The sequence below is a fragment of the Myodes glareolus genome, chromosome 2, assembly GCF_982192425.1.
Source record: "Myodes glareolus chromosome 2, mMyoGla1.1, whole genome shotgun sequence".
NCBI classification, from domain to species: domain Eukaryota; kingdom Metazoa; phylum Chordata; class Mammalia; order Rodentia; family Cricetidae; genus Myodes; species Myodes glareolus.
In genome coordinates, this window is record NC_142027.1 from 55,695,714 (window position 1) to 55,710,351 (window position 14,638).

Sequence of the window (14,638 nt, forward strand, 5' to 3'; positions counted from 1 at the left end):
GTGTCATTAGTCATCATCCTGATATTTACATCATCTTCCCAACCCACGGGATGAAGAAGTGGAGGATGGGGAACATAAACCCAAAATGAGGCTGTAGAGGCAGGCTATACCTGTATAACAATGAGAGCAAGCATACCAAGAAACATATTTTCAATTGATGATGGCTTACCGGTATTGGAGACCATTTCCTGTGCTTTTTGGGTGAGGTTTTTTAATTGTCCACAAGTGGGTGGATTTATTTTTGAGATGGATGACGATGTAGAGGGAGTTGAAGATTCCTATAAAGAAGAGAGGTCGAACTTTTAATTTTTTTAAATTTTTTTTGTCTTTTGTCTTTTGGGGGCATTAAGAGAGGTTTTTTGGTGGAAAGGTTGAATGTCTGGGATTTAGATTGGTTTTTTTTGTATCCTTTGGGAAAACATATTTATATCCTTTTTCTGAGGTTATTAGTACATCTGGCCCTTATCAAATGCCTGTTAAAAGATTTTTTTCAGATTAATAAAAGAACAGCTAAAGAGGCAGGAGGTTCTCCTCTAGGCAGCTCAACTGGTCACAGATTTCTTCTGGTTAGTTGCTCCTGTAACACTAGGTAGGAGCATTTTGGAAACACTTTGAGAACTCTCAAGTTTCAGATTTCCCAGGCATTTGGAGTTTGTTTACTCCGTGAGGCTCAAGAACCTCTCCACATGTCCTTAAGAGAATGTTTCAATTCAGAGGAAATTGCTAAAAATAAAATAATAAAAAAAACCAACCTGTGCCTCAGCTGCCAAAGTTCTTTGGAAGTGTAAGAAGTGTTTACATGGCAGTGATGGAGGGTCGTGTGTTTTATATATTATGGGTAGCCAGGCTGATAATCCCACAGAGTCTAAAAGCATCCTTGCTTGGTCAGGCCTTGGAAACCTTTCTGGTTTACGTGAGTGAATCTTCTCCATGGGAACACTCTTTGCTTCTGCAAATAGCTAGAATGGTTGCAGCATGGTTACTTTGTTCTTCCTCCCTACTCTTTCCAGAGTAAAACTGTCTCTTCCTTTCCCTCACAGCTAGCTACTCTACAGCTCAGTGATTTCATCATCTTTGCCTTTTTCTTCCAGCCCCAAGACACAAACTTTCAAAAGGATGAAGACTACGGCCTGCTCCCTGCTCTTCATCATCTCCTTTCTTCAACTGATGGTCCCAGTGAATGCGGAGGAGACCTTAGACTCTGTCACGAAAAAGCTCAAGGAAGCTCGCCGTCTAGGTAACTGTTAGGATAGAAGAATGCTGAGCTTATCCAGGGTTCGTGTCTCCTATTTCTAAATTAAAATTATATCTCTATCCTATTTCTAGACTCCACCCATATTTAATTAATTCTGGCCCTAACTCCCTGTTCAGGACTTCTTTATAATACTATCCTTATTTTTGAGCTCACAGTTAAACAATCCATTTTACTCAGGAGATCTTGTCTTTTTCTACTACCCATGTAGATTAGATCTCTGTATGTCTCTCTTAGAATCTTCATTGTTGTATAGGTTCTCTGGGATTTTGATTTGTGGGCTGGTTTTCTTTGATTTATGTTTTAAAACCACTTATGAGTGAGTACATGTGATATTTGTCTTTCTGGGTCTGGGTTACCTCACTCAAAATGATGTTTTCTAGCTCCATCCATTTGCCTACAAAATTCAAGATGGAAGACACTAAGTCTTTAAACTTAGTCATTAGCCCACTAGTGGAAACAGGGACATCTCCAAGATAGAGGATGACTAAGAAAGGGAGCTGTAAGAACAAGAGATTATGGCAATACCCCTTACTTTCTCACCTACAGAGCGTCCTCCCTCTGCTATGACTAAGCGTCTCTCCTGCACTAGTATCAAGGCTTCAGGAACACTGGCTTCCTGTCCACCAGGTAAGGAACTCATAAGGGGATTTTTGAGTAAGAAGCCCTGTGCACCCCGTTGTCCTCTTATACCTGCATCTTCAAATACATCAGATTTTTACTGCCATGAAGCTGAGCCATAGTCCCAGTTGCCTAGACATCCCTTACTGATTTTCAGTACCCTTAAGGGTGCTATTGATGGACCCTGTGTTTGTTTTTCTAGTCACTTTTTTCCTTCATATGACAGTCTACCTGTACTTCAATTGTGCGGTCATGGATATAGCCTTCTTTTCTTTCCCATTCTATTCCCTTGTAGTGGTAGAATAGGAGCCAGTGCAGAGGTGGATTTGCGACCAATTGGAAGACAGCGAAACACCAACTCTTTTAAGTGATTTTTTTCTTGATGATAACACTCGAAATTGATTTAGCTTTATGTCCCACAAAACATAAATATGTGCATGAGCTTCCTAGGGATAACAGTGAAGGACTCTCCATTTGTTTAAAGTTCTAGGTCTCTAATGGCTTTTTCTCACTCAACCATGCAGGAATGATTGCTACTGGTTGTTCGTGTGGCTTTGCTTGTGGATCTTGGAATGTCCAGAATGAAAACATTTGCCACTGTCTGTGTCCAATCATAGACTGGACCGCTGCCCGCTGCTGCCAAATGAGCAAATGAAAAAGATGAGAATCCAGTTTTTGAGATAATGATTATAATGAAACTGTGATTCCCCCTAGGAGATCTGAGTCATTCTCCTTGTGATGAATTCATATTACACTGTAATCCTCGTTCTTAAGTAATAAAGAGAGATTTGCACTCATCTATGATTATGTTTTCAATGTTATTATTTGTTGCTTGTGGTGCATGTTGCAAGAAGACAGTTTTAGTAGCTCAATGATTACATTTCACTGGATCTGAGATGGGTTGCCAAGAAAGAAAAGAATGGGAACAATGGATCTCCCCCATTCAATTCTCCTCCTCACAAATTTTAATACAAAGTATAAGTACATTGGATGGCACGAAATATAGAGAAGTAGAATAGCATGCTTTTATGAGAACCAACATCTGCAACATGTTCAAATAAGTTAAAGTAGCTAAGATTTGGAGGACTGTAAAGTGTGGGCAAATGGGTGAAATTTAAAATAATTATGTTCTAACTTTTCAGCATGTATCTATATGCCTTACAATTCAAGTACCTTAAAGATGGCTTTAAGGTGACTTTTTTCCCAATCACGTGTCTCACATATGTCAAAAAAATACCACAGTCCTCACCCGTTACTGAGAATTATGATATTGCATCTTACTGGAACATAAAAAAATCACAGAATTCCAAAGTAAAAACTAGTTTAACATATTGATGACATTGTTAAGAAAGTGAAGAAGTGATTGGGTATTAAATGTTCTATAAGGTTGGGGGTGTCCAATTTTGAGCCTTTGCAAGAGGCTATAATTCATGTGTCAACTACAATAAAAATCTTCTCTTTCCATCTTGTTAATTATGGTATTAGGTTTCTCAAAGCTAAAAGCCATGAAGATCCCACTTTTTATATTTAAAATTTACACAAAATAGCCAGTCATGTTAGTGTATACTAGTAATCCAAGTATTGAAGGGGCATAGACAGGCAGATTCCTTGGACTTACTCCTAGCTAGGGTAACTGGATTGGCAAGCTTCAGGCAAAGTGAGAGAACAAGATGGACAGAGTCTGAGGACAATTACAAGAATTGACTTCCGGCCTAAGAATTGACTTCTGGCCTGCTCACATATGTACAGGTACATATGTGAATGCACCCACACACAGACACTGAGTGGGGAGGAGGTAGAGAGAAAGGTGAGATGGTGAGACAAAAGAGAAGGAGAGAGAGAGAAAGGTGGGGATTAAGGGCCAGAATACATTGTGGAATGAGCATTTTCCTCCAGGGTCAGTTAAGTTCTAGAGGAAGAGTTCAAAGTGGAACAGCTTCCCTTACATGAGCTAAGGACACATGAGTTATTTCTGTTTCATATTGTGATATTAATATTAAAGTGAGACCTTAAGAATAAAAAATTAAAGAAGAGTTAGAGGCAAATAATGATGTGTTTGTATATCAAGTTGACATGAGTCAATTGTCCTGGTTGGGTTTTTGTCAACTTGGCAAATGCTATAGTTATATTTAGGAGGAGCTGTGTCTTCCCTTTCAGTGGGGATACCTTACTGTTTAAATGATAACTACTTTAACTTATTTGAACATTTTATAGGCCAAGCTCTCAAACCAAATTTGCATTGACATTAGATTTTCTCACTTGGTTCTCAGTATTTCTTTTAAACTTACTTTGCTTCAGGATCTGTTCAGTTCACAATTTCTTGTTTTGTACTCCTGGTTAAGTGAAAGACATAGAACTGACATTTTAAAAAATTAATAAAAATCTTTCCAAAAGCAAACATTGTAGTAGCCCTCCAGGTTTTCTATCTTTTGGAGATAGCATGTTTCTCAGTCCTCAGATCCTAGTACTACTAGACTTCCAGGTTATATTTCACAAAGAGTTAGGCTCCTTGCCAACAAACAGTGACATTCCCCAAAATGATCTGGGTCTTTTCTAGGTTTGTGTAAATATAACATATCAGTTATTGATGAAAGAGTGGAGTGAATGAGAACTGAGAAAGTGAACAAAAACTGTAGCTTCTGGGAATAGGGAACTGAGACATTATGAAGCCTGTGCCAAACTTGATGTCAATAGGGCATTCTGGGACCACATCCCAGATGTCTCAGTTGGCATCAGTCAGCTTCAGTAATAAATGGTTGCTCAAGTTGTCCTTTAATTCTATATCTGAAATTCTAGACTTCTGAGAGGAAGTTCAGCAAAGAAAAGCAGAAGTCTTTAGAGTAGAGCCAGCTCCTAGATGCTAATCTATGGGCACAACATCCAGGCTGGTGCAAGTGACAGTAGATAATGGCCATTCAGTTTGACAACACTGCCTTAAAGTTTTATGCCCAGGTCTTTCTAGTGTTTGGCATGAAAAAGACAGAATAATAATGATGGAGGATATGCCAGTGTGTGTTAACACCCATGATAAATATGTTTAGTGATGTTCTGTAAAAACATAAACATCTGTAAGAATTCTTGTTTTGTAATGAATATTAATTTTCTAGGAGGAGAGAAGGGGGTCAACATCCATCACCATACCACTGCTTTTGAAACAACTTTGTTTAGGAGAATAAAACTTTTGAAGCTGAGTATGAGAAGCCTTTGTGGTCTCAAATGGTTTAGCATTTAAATTGAAACCATTTGTTTTATTTGTTTGTTTGTTTACTTATTGATTTATTGAGCTCTACATTTTTCTCTGCTCTCTTCCCTTACTTTCCCCTCCCCTTAAAGCCTCTCTCTCGGTTCCCATGCTCCCAATTTATTCAGGAGACCGTGTCTTTTTCTACTCCCCATGTAGATTAGATCTATGTATGTCTCTCTTAGTGTCCTCATTGTTGTCTAGGTTCTCTGGGATTGCGAATTTTAGGCTGGTTTTCTTTGCTTTATGTCTAAAAGTCACTTATGAGTGAGTACATACGATATTTGTCTTTCTGGGTTTGGGTTACCACACTCAATATGATGTTTTCTAGCTCCATTCATTTGCCTGCAAATATCAAGATGTCATTAATTTTTCTGCTGTGTAAAACTCCATTGTGTAAATGTACCACAATTTCTTTATCCATTCTTCAGTCGAGGAACATTTAGGTTGTTTCCAGGTTCTGGTTCTCACAAACAATGCTGCTATGAACATAGTTGAGCTCATGTCCTTGTGGTACCATTGAGCATCCTTTGGGTATATACCCAAAGGTGGTATTGCTGGGTCTTGAGGAAGGCTGTTAACTAATTTTCTGAGAAATCACCACAGTGACATCCACAGGGGCTGTACCAATTTGTACTCCCACCATCAATGCAGGAGTGTTCCCTTTACCTCTCCAGCATACATTGTCATCAGTGTTTTTCAACAGGTGTAAGATGAAATCTTAGAGTTGTTTTGATTTGCATTTCTCTGATGTCTGAGGATGTTGAGCATTTCCTTAAGTGTCTTTCAGCCATTTTAGATTCCTCTGTTAAGAATTTTATGTTTAGATCTGTTCTCCATTTTTTATTGGATTATTTGTTCTTTTGATGACCAATTTCTTGAGATATTTGTATATTTTGGAGATCAGACCTCTGTCTAATGTGGGCTAAGTGAAGACCTTTTCCTGTTCTTGTTTGCCTTGTTGATCATGTCCTTTGCTTTACAGAAGCTTTTCAGTTTCAGGACATCCCATTTATTAATTATTTCTCTCTGTGTCTGTGCTACTGGGGTTATATTTAGGCATTGGTCTCCTGTGCTAATGCATTCAAGTGTACTTCCCACTTTCTCATCTATGAGGTTCAGTATAGTTGGCATTATGTTGAGGTCTTTTATCCATTTGAACTTGAGTTTTGTGCATGGTGATAGATATGAATCTATTTTCATTCTTCTACATGTTAACATCCAGTTCTGCCAGAACCAATTGTTAAATATGCTTTTTTCCATTTGATATTTTTTGCTTCTTTGTCAAAAATCAGGTATTCTAAGGTGTGTGGTCTTTGATTCATTTCCATTGGTCCTCCTGTCTGTTTTTATGCCAATATCTTGCTGTTTTCAGTACTGTAGCTCTGTAGTAGAGTTTGAAGTCAGGGATTGTGATACTTCCAAAAGTTCCTAAATTGTACAGATTGTTTTGGCTATTCGGGTTTTCTGCTTTTCCAAATAAAATTGAGTACTGGTTTTTTGTGTTTTTTTTTTTTTTGAGGTCTGTGAAGACTTTTGCTGGGATTTTGATGGGCCTTGCCTGAATATGTAGACTGCTTTTGATAAGATTGTCATTTTTACAATGTTAATTCTACCTACCCAAGAGCATGGGAGATCTTTCCATTCTCTGGTGTCTTCTTGAATTTCTTTTTTCAAAGATTTAAAGTTCTTTTCATACAGATCTTCCACTTGTTTAGTTACTCTGAGATATGTTATGCTATTTGTGGCTATTGTGAAGAGTGATGTTTCTCTGATTTCCTTCTTAGCCCATTTATCATCTTTTATCATCTGTGTAAAGGAGGGCTATTGATTTTTTTTTTTTTAGTTTATCTTGTATCCTGCTACATTACTAAAAGTGTTTATGAGTTGTAGAAGTTCCTTGGTAGAATTTTTGGCATTGCTTATGTAAACTGTTATATCATCAGAAAACAGTGAGAGTTTGACTTCTTCTTTTCTGATTTGAATCCACTTGATCTCCTTTTATTGTCTTATTGTTCTAGCTAGGACCTCAAGAACTATATTGAATAGATGTGGATAGAGTGAACAACCCTGTCTTATTTCTGATTTCAGTGGGATCTCTGTGAGTTTCTCTCTAGTGTGATGTTGGTTGTTGGCATGCTGTATATTGCCTTTATTATGTTTAGGTATGTTTCTTGTATCCATGCTCTCTCCAAGACCTTTATCATGAAGGATGTTGCATTTTTGTTGAAGTATTTCCATCATTTAATGAGAGGATCATGTGGTTTTTATTGTTCAGTTTGTTTATATGGTTTTCATATGTTGAACCATCCCTGCATCTCTGAGATGAAGCTGACTTGATCATCGTGGATAATGTTTCTGATGTATTCTTTGATTTGATTTGCCTGTATTTCATTTAGGACTTTTGCATCAGTGTTTATGAGATTGGTCTGAAATTCTCTTTTTTAGTAATATCTTTACGTGGTTTGCATATTAGAGTAATTGTAACCTCATAAAAAGAGTTGGGCAATGTTCCTTCTGTTTCTATTGTGTGGAATAATTTGAGGACTATTGGTATTAGTTCTTTGAAAATTTTGTAGAATTCTGTGATGAAACCATCTGGTCCTGGGCTTTTTTTTTTTTTTGCTTGGGAGACTTTTGATGACTGTTTATATTTCTTTATCAGTTACTGGTTTATTTAATTTGTTTATCTGATCTTGATTTAATTTTGATAAGTGATATTTCTCCAGAAAGTTGACCATTTCCTTTAAGTTTTCCAATTTTGTGGAGTACAGGTTTTCAAAATATGACCTAATGATTTTCTATATTTCTTCTGTGTCTGTTGTTATGTCTCCCTTTTCATTTCTGATTTTGTTAATTTTCTTAATTTGGATATTCTCTCTCTCTCTCTCTCTCTGCCTTCGGGTTAGTTTGTTTAAAGGTTTGACTAATTTGTTGATTTTTCTTGAAAATCCTACTGTTTGTCTTTTTTATTCTTCGTATTGTTTTCTTTGTTTCTATTTTGTTGATTTCAGCTCTCAATTTGATTATTTCCTGGCTGAGTTTGCTTCTTTTTGTTCTAAAGTCTTCAAATGTTCTGTTAATTCACTAGTGTGGGATTTTTTTTCCAGCTTCTTTATGTAGGCGTTTAGTGCTATGAACTTTCTTCTTAACACTGCTTTCATTGTGTCCCATAAATTTGGGTTTGTTTTGTGGTCATTTTCATTGAATTTTAGGACGTTTTAAATTTCTTCCTTTATTTCTTCCTTGATTCATTGATGATTCAGGTGAGCATTGTTTAATTTCCATGTGTTTGTGAGCTTTCTGGAATAAGTGCTGCTGTTGAATTTTAATTTTAAGCCATGGTGATCTGACAAGGTATATGGGGTTATTCCAGTTTTTTTTTTTTTTGTATCTGTTGAGGTTTAGTTTGTTACCTAGTATGTGGTCAATATTTGAGAGAAGGTTCCATGAGGTGTGGAGAGAAGGTATATTCTTTTATGTTTGGATGGATCTTTTATGTTCTGTAGATGTCTGTTAAGTTCCTGTGAGTCATGCCATCTGTTAACTCCCTTAGTTCTCTTTTGATTTTTTTGTCTGACTGATCTGTCCAGTGGTGAGAGTGGGGTGTTGAAGTCTCCCACTATTTCCCACTGTGTGGGGTTTAATGTATGATTTAAGGTTTAGAAGTGTTTATTATAGATATAAGGGTGCTTTTGTATTTGGGACATAGATGTTCAGTATTGAGATTTCCTCTTGATGGATTTTTTTTGTGATTAATATTAAATGTCCTTCATTGACTCTTTTTATTGATTTTAGTTTGAAGTCTATTTTGTTAGATATTAGTATAGCTACACCAGCTTGTTTCTTAGGTCCATTTGATTCGAATTTTTTTCTTCAACCCTTAACTCTGAGGCAATGTCTGCCCTTGAGGTTGAGGTGTTTTCTTGTTAGCAGAAAAAAGATGGATTCTGTTTTCGTATTCATTATGTTAGCCTGTGTCTTTTTATAGGTGAGTTGAGTCCATTTATATTAAAAATATAAATGACGAGTGATTGCTATCTCCTGTTAATTTAGTTTTTGTTGGTGGTGATGTTATTGTGTTTTTCCCTTCTTTGGGATTTGATGTTGTAAGATTATTTATTATCTGTGCTTTTGTGTATGTAGCCAACTTCCTCAGATTGGAGTTTTCCTTTTAATACTTTGTGTAGGGCTGGATTTGTGGCTAAGTAACAGTTAAATCTGGTTCTGTCATGGAATATCTTGTTTTGTCCTTCTATGGTGATTGAAAGTTTTGCTGGGTATAGTAGTCTTGACTGGGAAACCTAGTCTCTTAATGTCTGCATAACTCTTGGCCAGGACCTTCTGGCTTTCATTATTTCCATTGAGGAGTCAGGTGTAATTCTGATAGTTCTGCCTTTATATGTTACTTGGCCTTTTTCCTTTGCAGCTCTTAATATTCTTTATTCTGTATGCTTAATGTTTTGATTAATACATCTCTTGTATTCTGCTGTTTATGCTTGCATTTGTGGTTCTTGATCATTTTCTCATGATTTCTGTTTTTATAATTTCCTCAGTTTGTGTTTTCTTTATTATCTCTATTTCAGTTTTCAAGTCTTGAATAGTTTCTTTTATATGTTTGATTTCTTTTTCTTGGTTTTCTTTAAGGGATTTGTTGATGTTTTCCAATTTTTTGTTTTTCTTTTCTTCCATTTCTTTGAGGAAACTTTTCATTTCCTCTTTAAGGGCCTCAAACATTCTCCTAAAGTTATTTTTTAGGTCATTTTCTTCTGCTTCACTTATATTTTTTTGTTCAAGTCTTGCTGTTGTAGGGTCACTAGTTTTTACTGGTATCATGTTGCTCATTGTAGCATTGTGTATGTTCTTACCTTGTCTACCCGTCTTTTCCTCTGATTGGTGTAGCTGAGGCTATCTGTGACTCTGGTGATCTATATTCCAGGTGCCAGTGAATTCAAGGCTTAGATGGTTGCTCCTTGTGGTGCAATCAGGATCACGGTTCCAATCACCTCATTGTTTACTCCCTGTTCCTGGAGGTCACTCGGCTCTAGGGGGTGCACTCTGCAATTCCAGGGGTCACCTGGGCTTGCTTCCAGAGAGATTGCTTGCTTGCAGCTCTTTCTGCTGAGGTTGCTGCCTTGGGCCTGCTTTGACGAGGTCCTGGCTCAGGCCTACTCCCTCAGAGGTTTCAGATTTATGCCTGGACCTACAGATTTCTGGTTCCAGCTCACTCCCTTGGTGATCCCAGACTCAAACCCGGACCCACAGAGGTCTTTGGCTCTGGTCTAGTTCCTCTGAGGTCCCAGACTCATGCCAGGACCTGCAGAGGTCCTGGCTCAGGCCTACTCCCTCAGAGATCCCAGACTTACATGCTTCCTGCAGAGGTCTCTGGTTCTTGCCTACTCCCTTAGCAGTTGCTCTTTTGTACCTGCTTCTCTGAAGTTTGCTGTCTCAGGCCTGCTCAGGTTGAGGTCGCTGGCTCCTGTTTTATTTTTATTTTTGGTATTTATATTTGTGGTATTGCATAAAAATTTTTTGTTTTATGATTTATATGACATTTCTCTTTTACGGTCAGTGCCTAAATGTATTGGGAAATGTACTAAACAGAAATGGTTAAAGAACATGTTTGAATATGCTTCTTTTAGTTTATTTATCCCCAGATAAGTTAGAAGGCTTCATGCATAGGACAATGAAGTGGACTGGAGGGACTTTGGTTATAGTACCAGCTCCCAATCTACAAATTGCTCATCTGCCACCTAAAGTAAGCAAAATAGAAACCACAGTCTTAGACTGTTTTTTTCTTCCCCCAGATCCATCTGCCTATTGCCCCAAGTGCTTTTGGGGACTCTAATGCATTAATGTAATTTTGGGTTCAACACTCCCCAATATCTAAGTAACTTGTACTTTCTTAGCAGACCCATGACTTCATTATTTGGCAAGAGGCCTCCAGTTGCCTTCTACAGCCTTCAATTGCAGTCAGAAAGACAGCTTGCTGGTTTCCATCCAATGACTTTGCCTTCCCCTGCATGGGGTGCAGATGAGACCACTTCTGCCCCTCCTGTTTTCACTCCTATAACCCTTGCTTGGGCTTTAAAGCCTTTCAAAAAGCCACAAGCACAGTATTTGTCCTTTTATCAGTCCCCCCACCAGGGACTTACGACACTTGTGTTTTAGTAACCTGACCATGACTCATCACTTCTTTCTCCTTTCCTCATCTCTTCCTGAGTGCTTTAAGATGTTTGTAAACATGTATTTGCTGGTCTAGAATCATGTAGGTCTGCTAGAGCCTTTTCAGTTTCTTGTGGATTCCTTGTCACCAAGGGACATAGAAAATGCAACTAATGCCCTGTAACAGTCCTGGGGTTTCTGATGAATCAAGTCTTTTGAGTTTGGGTTTTTTAACTCCTGAGTGAACATAGTCTTATTTTACCAGGTGAACTTGGTATTGGTTATCACTTCTGTAATACTTACTTTGTTTATTATTTTCTTTTCTTGACTACCTGACTCTTCCTTGGATTTCAAGTATTTGAATACCAGGAAGGGATCTTTAGTACAAATCTAACTTGAATTATCTTTCTCTTCCATCCTGCCAGCTCTAAGAAGTGGGTAAGACCATTTCTACTTCAAACCAGGGGCTCATGCAGAACATAACAGCTATATATTCCTTTTACTTTGTAATTTCTGTCTCCCACAAGCAAATTTCTACTGACTTGACATCTTAACAGTAGATGCATTTTGTATTACACTTAGCAGTAGTTTGTCAGCCTCACTACAGTATATACTCTCTTCCCTTACTTGTTGCTCTCAAGGATCATAGAATTTTCTCTAAATCTTTAGCCTATTTCATAGCATTTTAAATTCACACAGCAGACCCCATTTATTGAACAGGCATGTTACTCTATAATACTTAAAGGAAGACAGTTCCACTTAAATCTCTTCTACCCAGACTTTCCCACTGGGTAGATAGCTCAGCCTTGATTTCATGTTTTATCACCCAACACAAAGCCCCTTACTACTGCTGATGTAGCAACAGCTATGCTTACCCCATGTGGGAAAAAGACTCAGAACCCATTGGAGAGACATGTAGCCTCTCTTCCCTAAAAACTTTGGTTCTCCTGTCTGAATTTTGGTGTCAAGTGTGTTGCATAAGACTTGTTTTTAGGATACAGAACACATTCTCTGTGTCACTCTAAGTGCGTTCATGTACACATGTGTTTGTGTGCATGTATGTGTATTAATTCCAGGAGCTGGACAACTTGAGTGCAGCTCTATTACTGAAAAGCTCACACCAGAATGTGTTATGAGTCCCTAATACTGCATCTATAGATCCCTCTGCAAGGTTTTCCAGGAACTTCCATGGGCCAAGAATCACGACTTGGCAGTTCAGCTAAACGAAGTCAATAGCTGCTTCTCCCATAACTTTGTGGAGGAAAATCTTATTTCAGCTTCACCACACAAGTGAAGAGGCTTTACTTCCTCATTCTCAAGAAACTCACTGTTTGTACTTTAACCAAGTGTCTTAATTCACAGGAAATTGCTGTACAAGACATCCGGGCTGTCAAAACGTACTGAAAATGTTTACATCATTTGGGTGTTCTTATATATATTTGGGTATCCAGGTCAACAATCCCACAGTGTACTAAAGCATCTCATCTGGTCAGGCCCTGGCACCACTCCTGAGCTTCTGGTGAGTCAGTCAGCACTGTGGGGACCCTCTCTGCCTCTCTAAACAGAGACCACAGTTACAGCCTTGAGTTGCTCCCTCCCTACTCTCTCAAGAATATATCATTTTCCCCACAGCCATGCCAGAGCTCAGAGATCTCATCTTCTTTGACTTTTTCTTCCAGCCCAAGGACACTGACTTTCAACGGGATGAAGACTGCAACTTGTTACCTTCTCATCTTCATCTCCCTTCTCGAGCTGATGGCCCCAGTGAATACTGCAGAGACCTTAGACTCACTCCTGGAGAAAAAAATCAAGAAACTTCTCCACTGTGGAGGTACGGGATGAGTAGGAGAAACCAAGGCTAATCCTTGCTCATGCTGACTGTTCATAAAACCGAAAGTCCCTTCTATCCCACTCTAAGATCTCAGCCTCTGTTCAGTCTACTTCTTCCCTGCTTTCCTGACCAGGGCTTTCCTTAGTACTCTACCCGTTGGAACTCTTAGGTAAGAACTCAATGTTCTTGATGAGGATGAAGAAAAGGAGGACAGGCGTGTAATTTGGGAATGCATAATGAAACAGGTATAATATTAATCTTTTAGTTAGTTCATTTAATTTTCAAGGCCACTTCTGAGGTAAGTATACTTTACTTTTTACTACTTTCTCATCACAAATGAAGGAACTGGTCTTAAGAGTTAGTGAGTGGACTAATTATGGAAACAGTGACACGGCCAAGATAGAAGACGACTTAAAGGGAATTGTGAGAGAGATCATGGACAATATGACTTCTTTCCTCTTACTCAGATGACTGTCCCTTCACTGCGACTAAGTCTTTGTCCTGCACTAGTGTCACCGCTACCGGCACACTAGCCTCCTGTCCTGCTGGTGAGTAACTCTTCAAGGAGCGTTTGTGAGTAAGGTATCCCTGTGTCTACCCGCATCAGTTTCCAATTACCACCTTGTCCTAACTCAGGTTTATACTGCCATGGAGCTGAACCATAGTCTCTTTCTAGTTTTCAGTTACCTGAAGGAGGTTGCTGAAGGACTCTGGGTTCATTCTTCCTGTCACTTCTTCCTTCAAGTCCCACATGCCAGCCCTTTTTGTTCCTCAGTCATCTGGTCATGGACAATTTATTTTCTAATCTCTATTCATTTCCTTATCTATTCCTCACATTAGTGGGCAGGAGACCAGAACAAGGGTGAAATTGCCATCAACTGAATGACTGTGAAACTCCTCCTTCCAGGTCCTTCAGTTTAAGTAACTTTTGCATTTCATTTGCTTGAAGAGAATTCTGAAATTTGAAGAGCTTTATGCCCCGCAAAACCTAGATCCACCCATGTGCCTCTTAAGAGGAAAGGACAGTTAGGGACCTTCCATCTCTTGCAGTCTAAAGGTGCTGATGTCTGTGCCTCATGTGACCATGCAGGGATGGCTGTCACTGGTTGTGCCTGTGGCTATGGCTGTGGATCATGGGATGTCCAGAATGGAAATACCTGCCACTGTCAGTGCAAAGGCATGGATTGGACCACCGCCCGCTGCTGCCAACTGGCCTGAGAATGAGGAGACTGAGAACCTAGTTTGGAAATAATGACTCTAAAGAAACTGCAGTCTCAACATGGCAACCTGGCTCATATCCCCTTGATGAATTCATATTCGCTGTTAATACTGCTTCTTGAAAAATAAAAGCAAATTTTTATCTGTCTCTCTCTCTCTCTCTCTCTCTCTCTCTTTATTTTTATTTATTTATTTATTTTGTTTTTCAAGACTGGGTTTCTCTGTGTGGCTTTGATCCCATCTTGGAACTCACTCTGTAAATCAGGATGGCCTTGAACTCACAGATATCCGCCTATCTCTGCCTCTTAAG

At 38.6% G+C, this 14,638-nt stretch overlaps 2 protein-coding genes across 2 annotated transcripts; both read left to right on the forward strand.

The window, feature by feature from the left end:
* Positions 1–809: 809 nt before the first annotated feature.
* On the forward strand, positions 810–2,670 carry LOC125413125 (resistin-like alpha). The gene is made up of 4 exons (XM_085677651.2): positions 810–913; positions 1,092–1,237; positions 1,802–1,882; positions 2,398–2,670. Exons 2-4 carry the CDS (start codon positions 1,117–1,119, stop codon positions 2,526–2,528), a joined length of 333 nt encoding a protein of 110 aa, XP_085533777.2. The 5' UTR covers positions 810–913; positions 1,092–1,116; the 3' UTR covers positions 2,529–2,670.
* Positions 2,671–12,711: 10,041 nt separating this feature from the next.
* On the forward strand, positions 12,712–14,476 carry LOC125413124 (resistin-like gamma). Its single transcript, XM_048454327.3, has 4 exons — positions 12,712–12,798; positions 12,959–13,110; positions 13,578–13,658; positions 14,201–14,476. The coding sequence occupies exons 2-4, from the start codon at positions 12,984–12,986 to the stop codon at positions 14,326–14,328; spliced, it is 336 nt and encodes a 111-aa protein (XP_048310284.1). The 5' UTR covers positions 12,712–12,798; positions 12,959–12,983; the 3' UTR covers positions 14,329–14,476.
* The last annotated feature ends 162 nt before the right edge of the window (positions 14,477–14,638 follow it).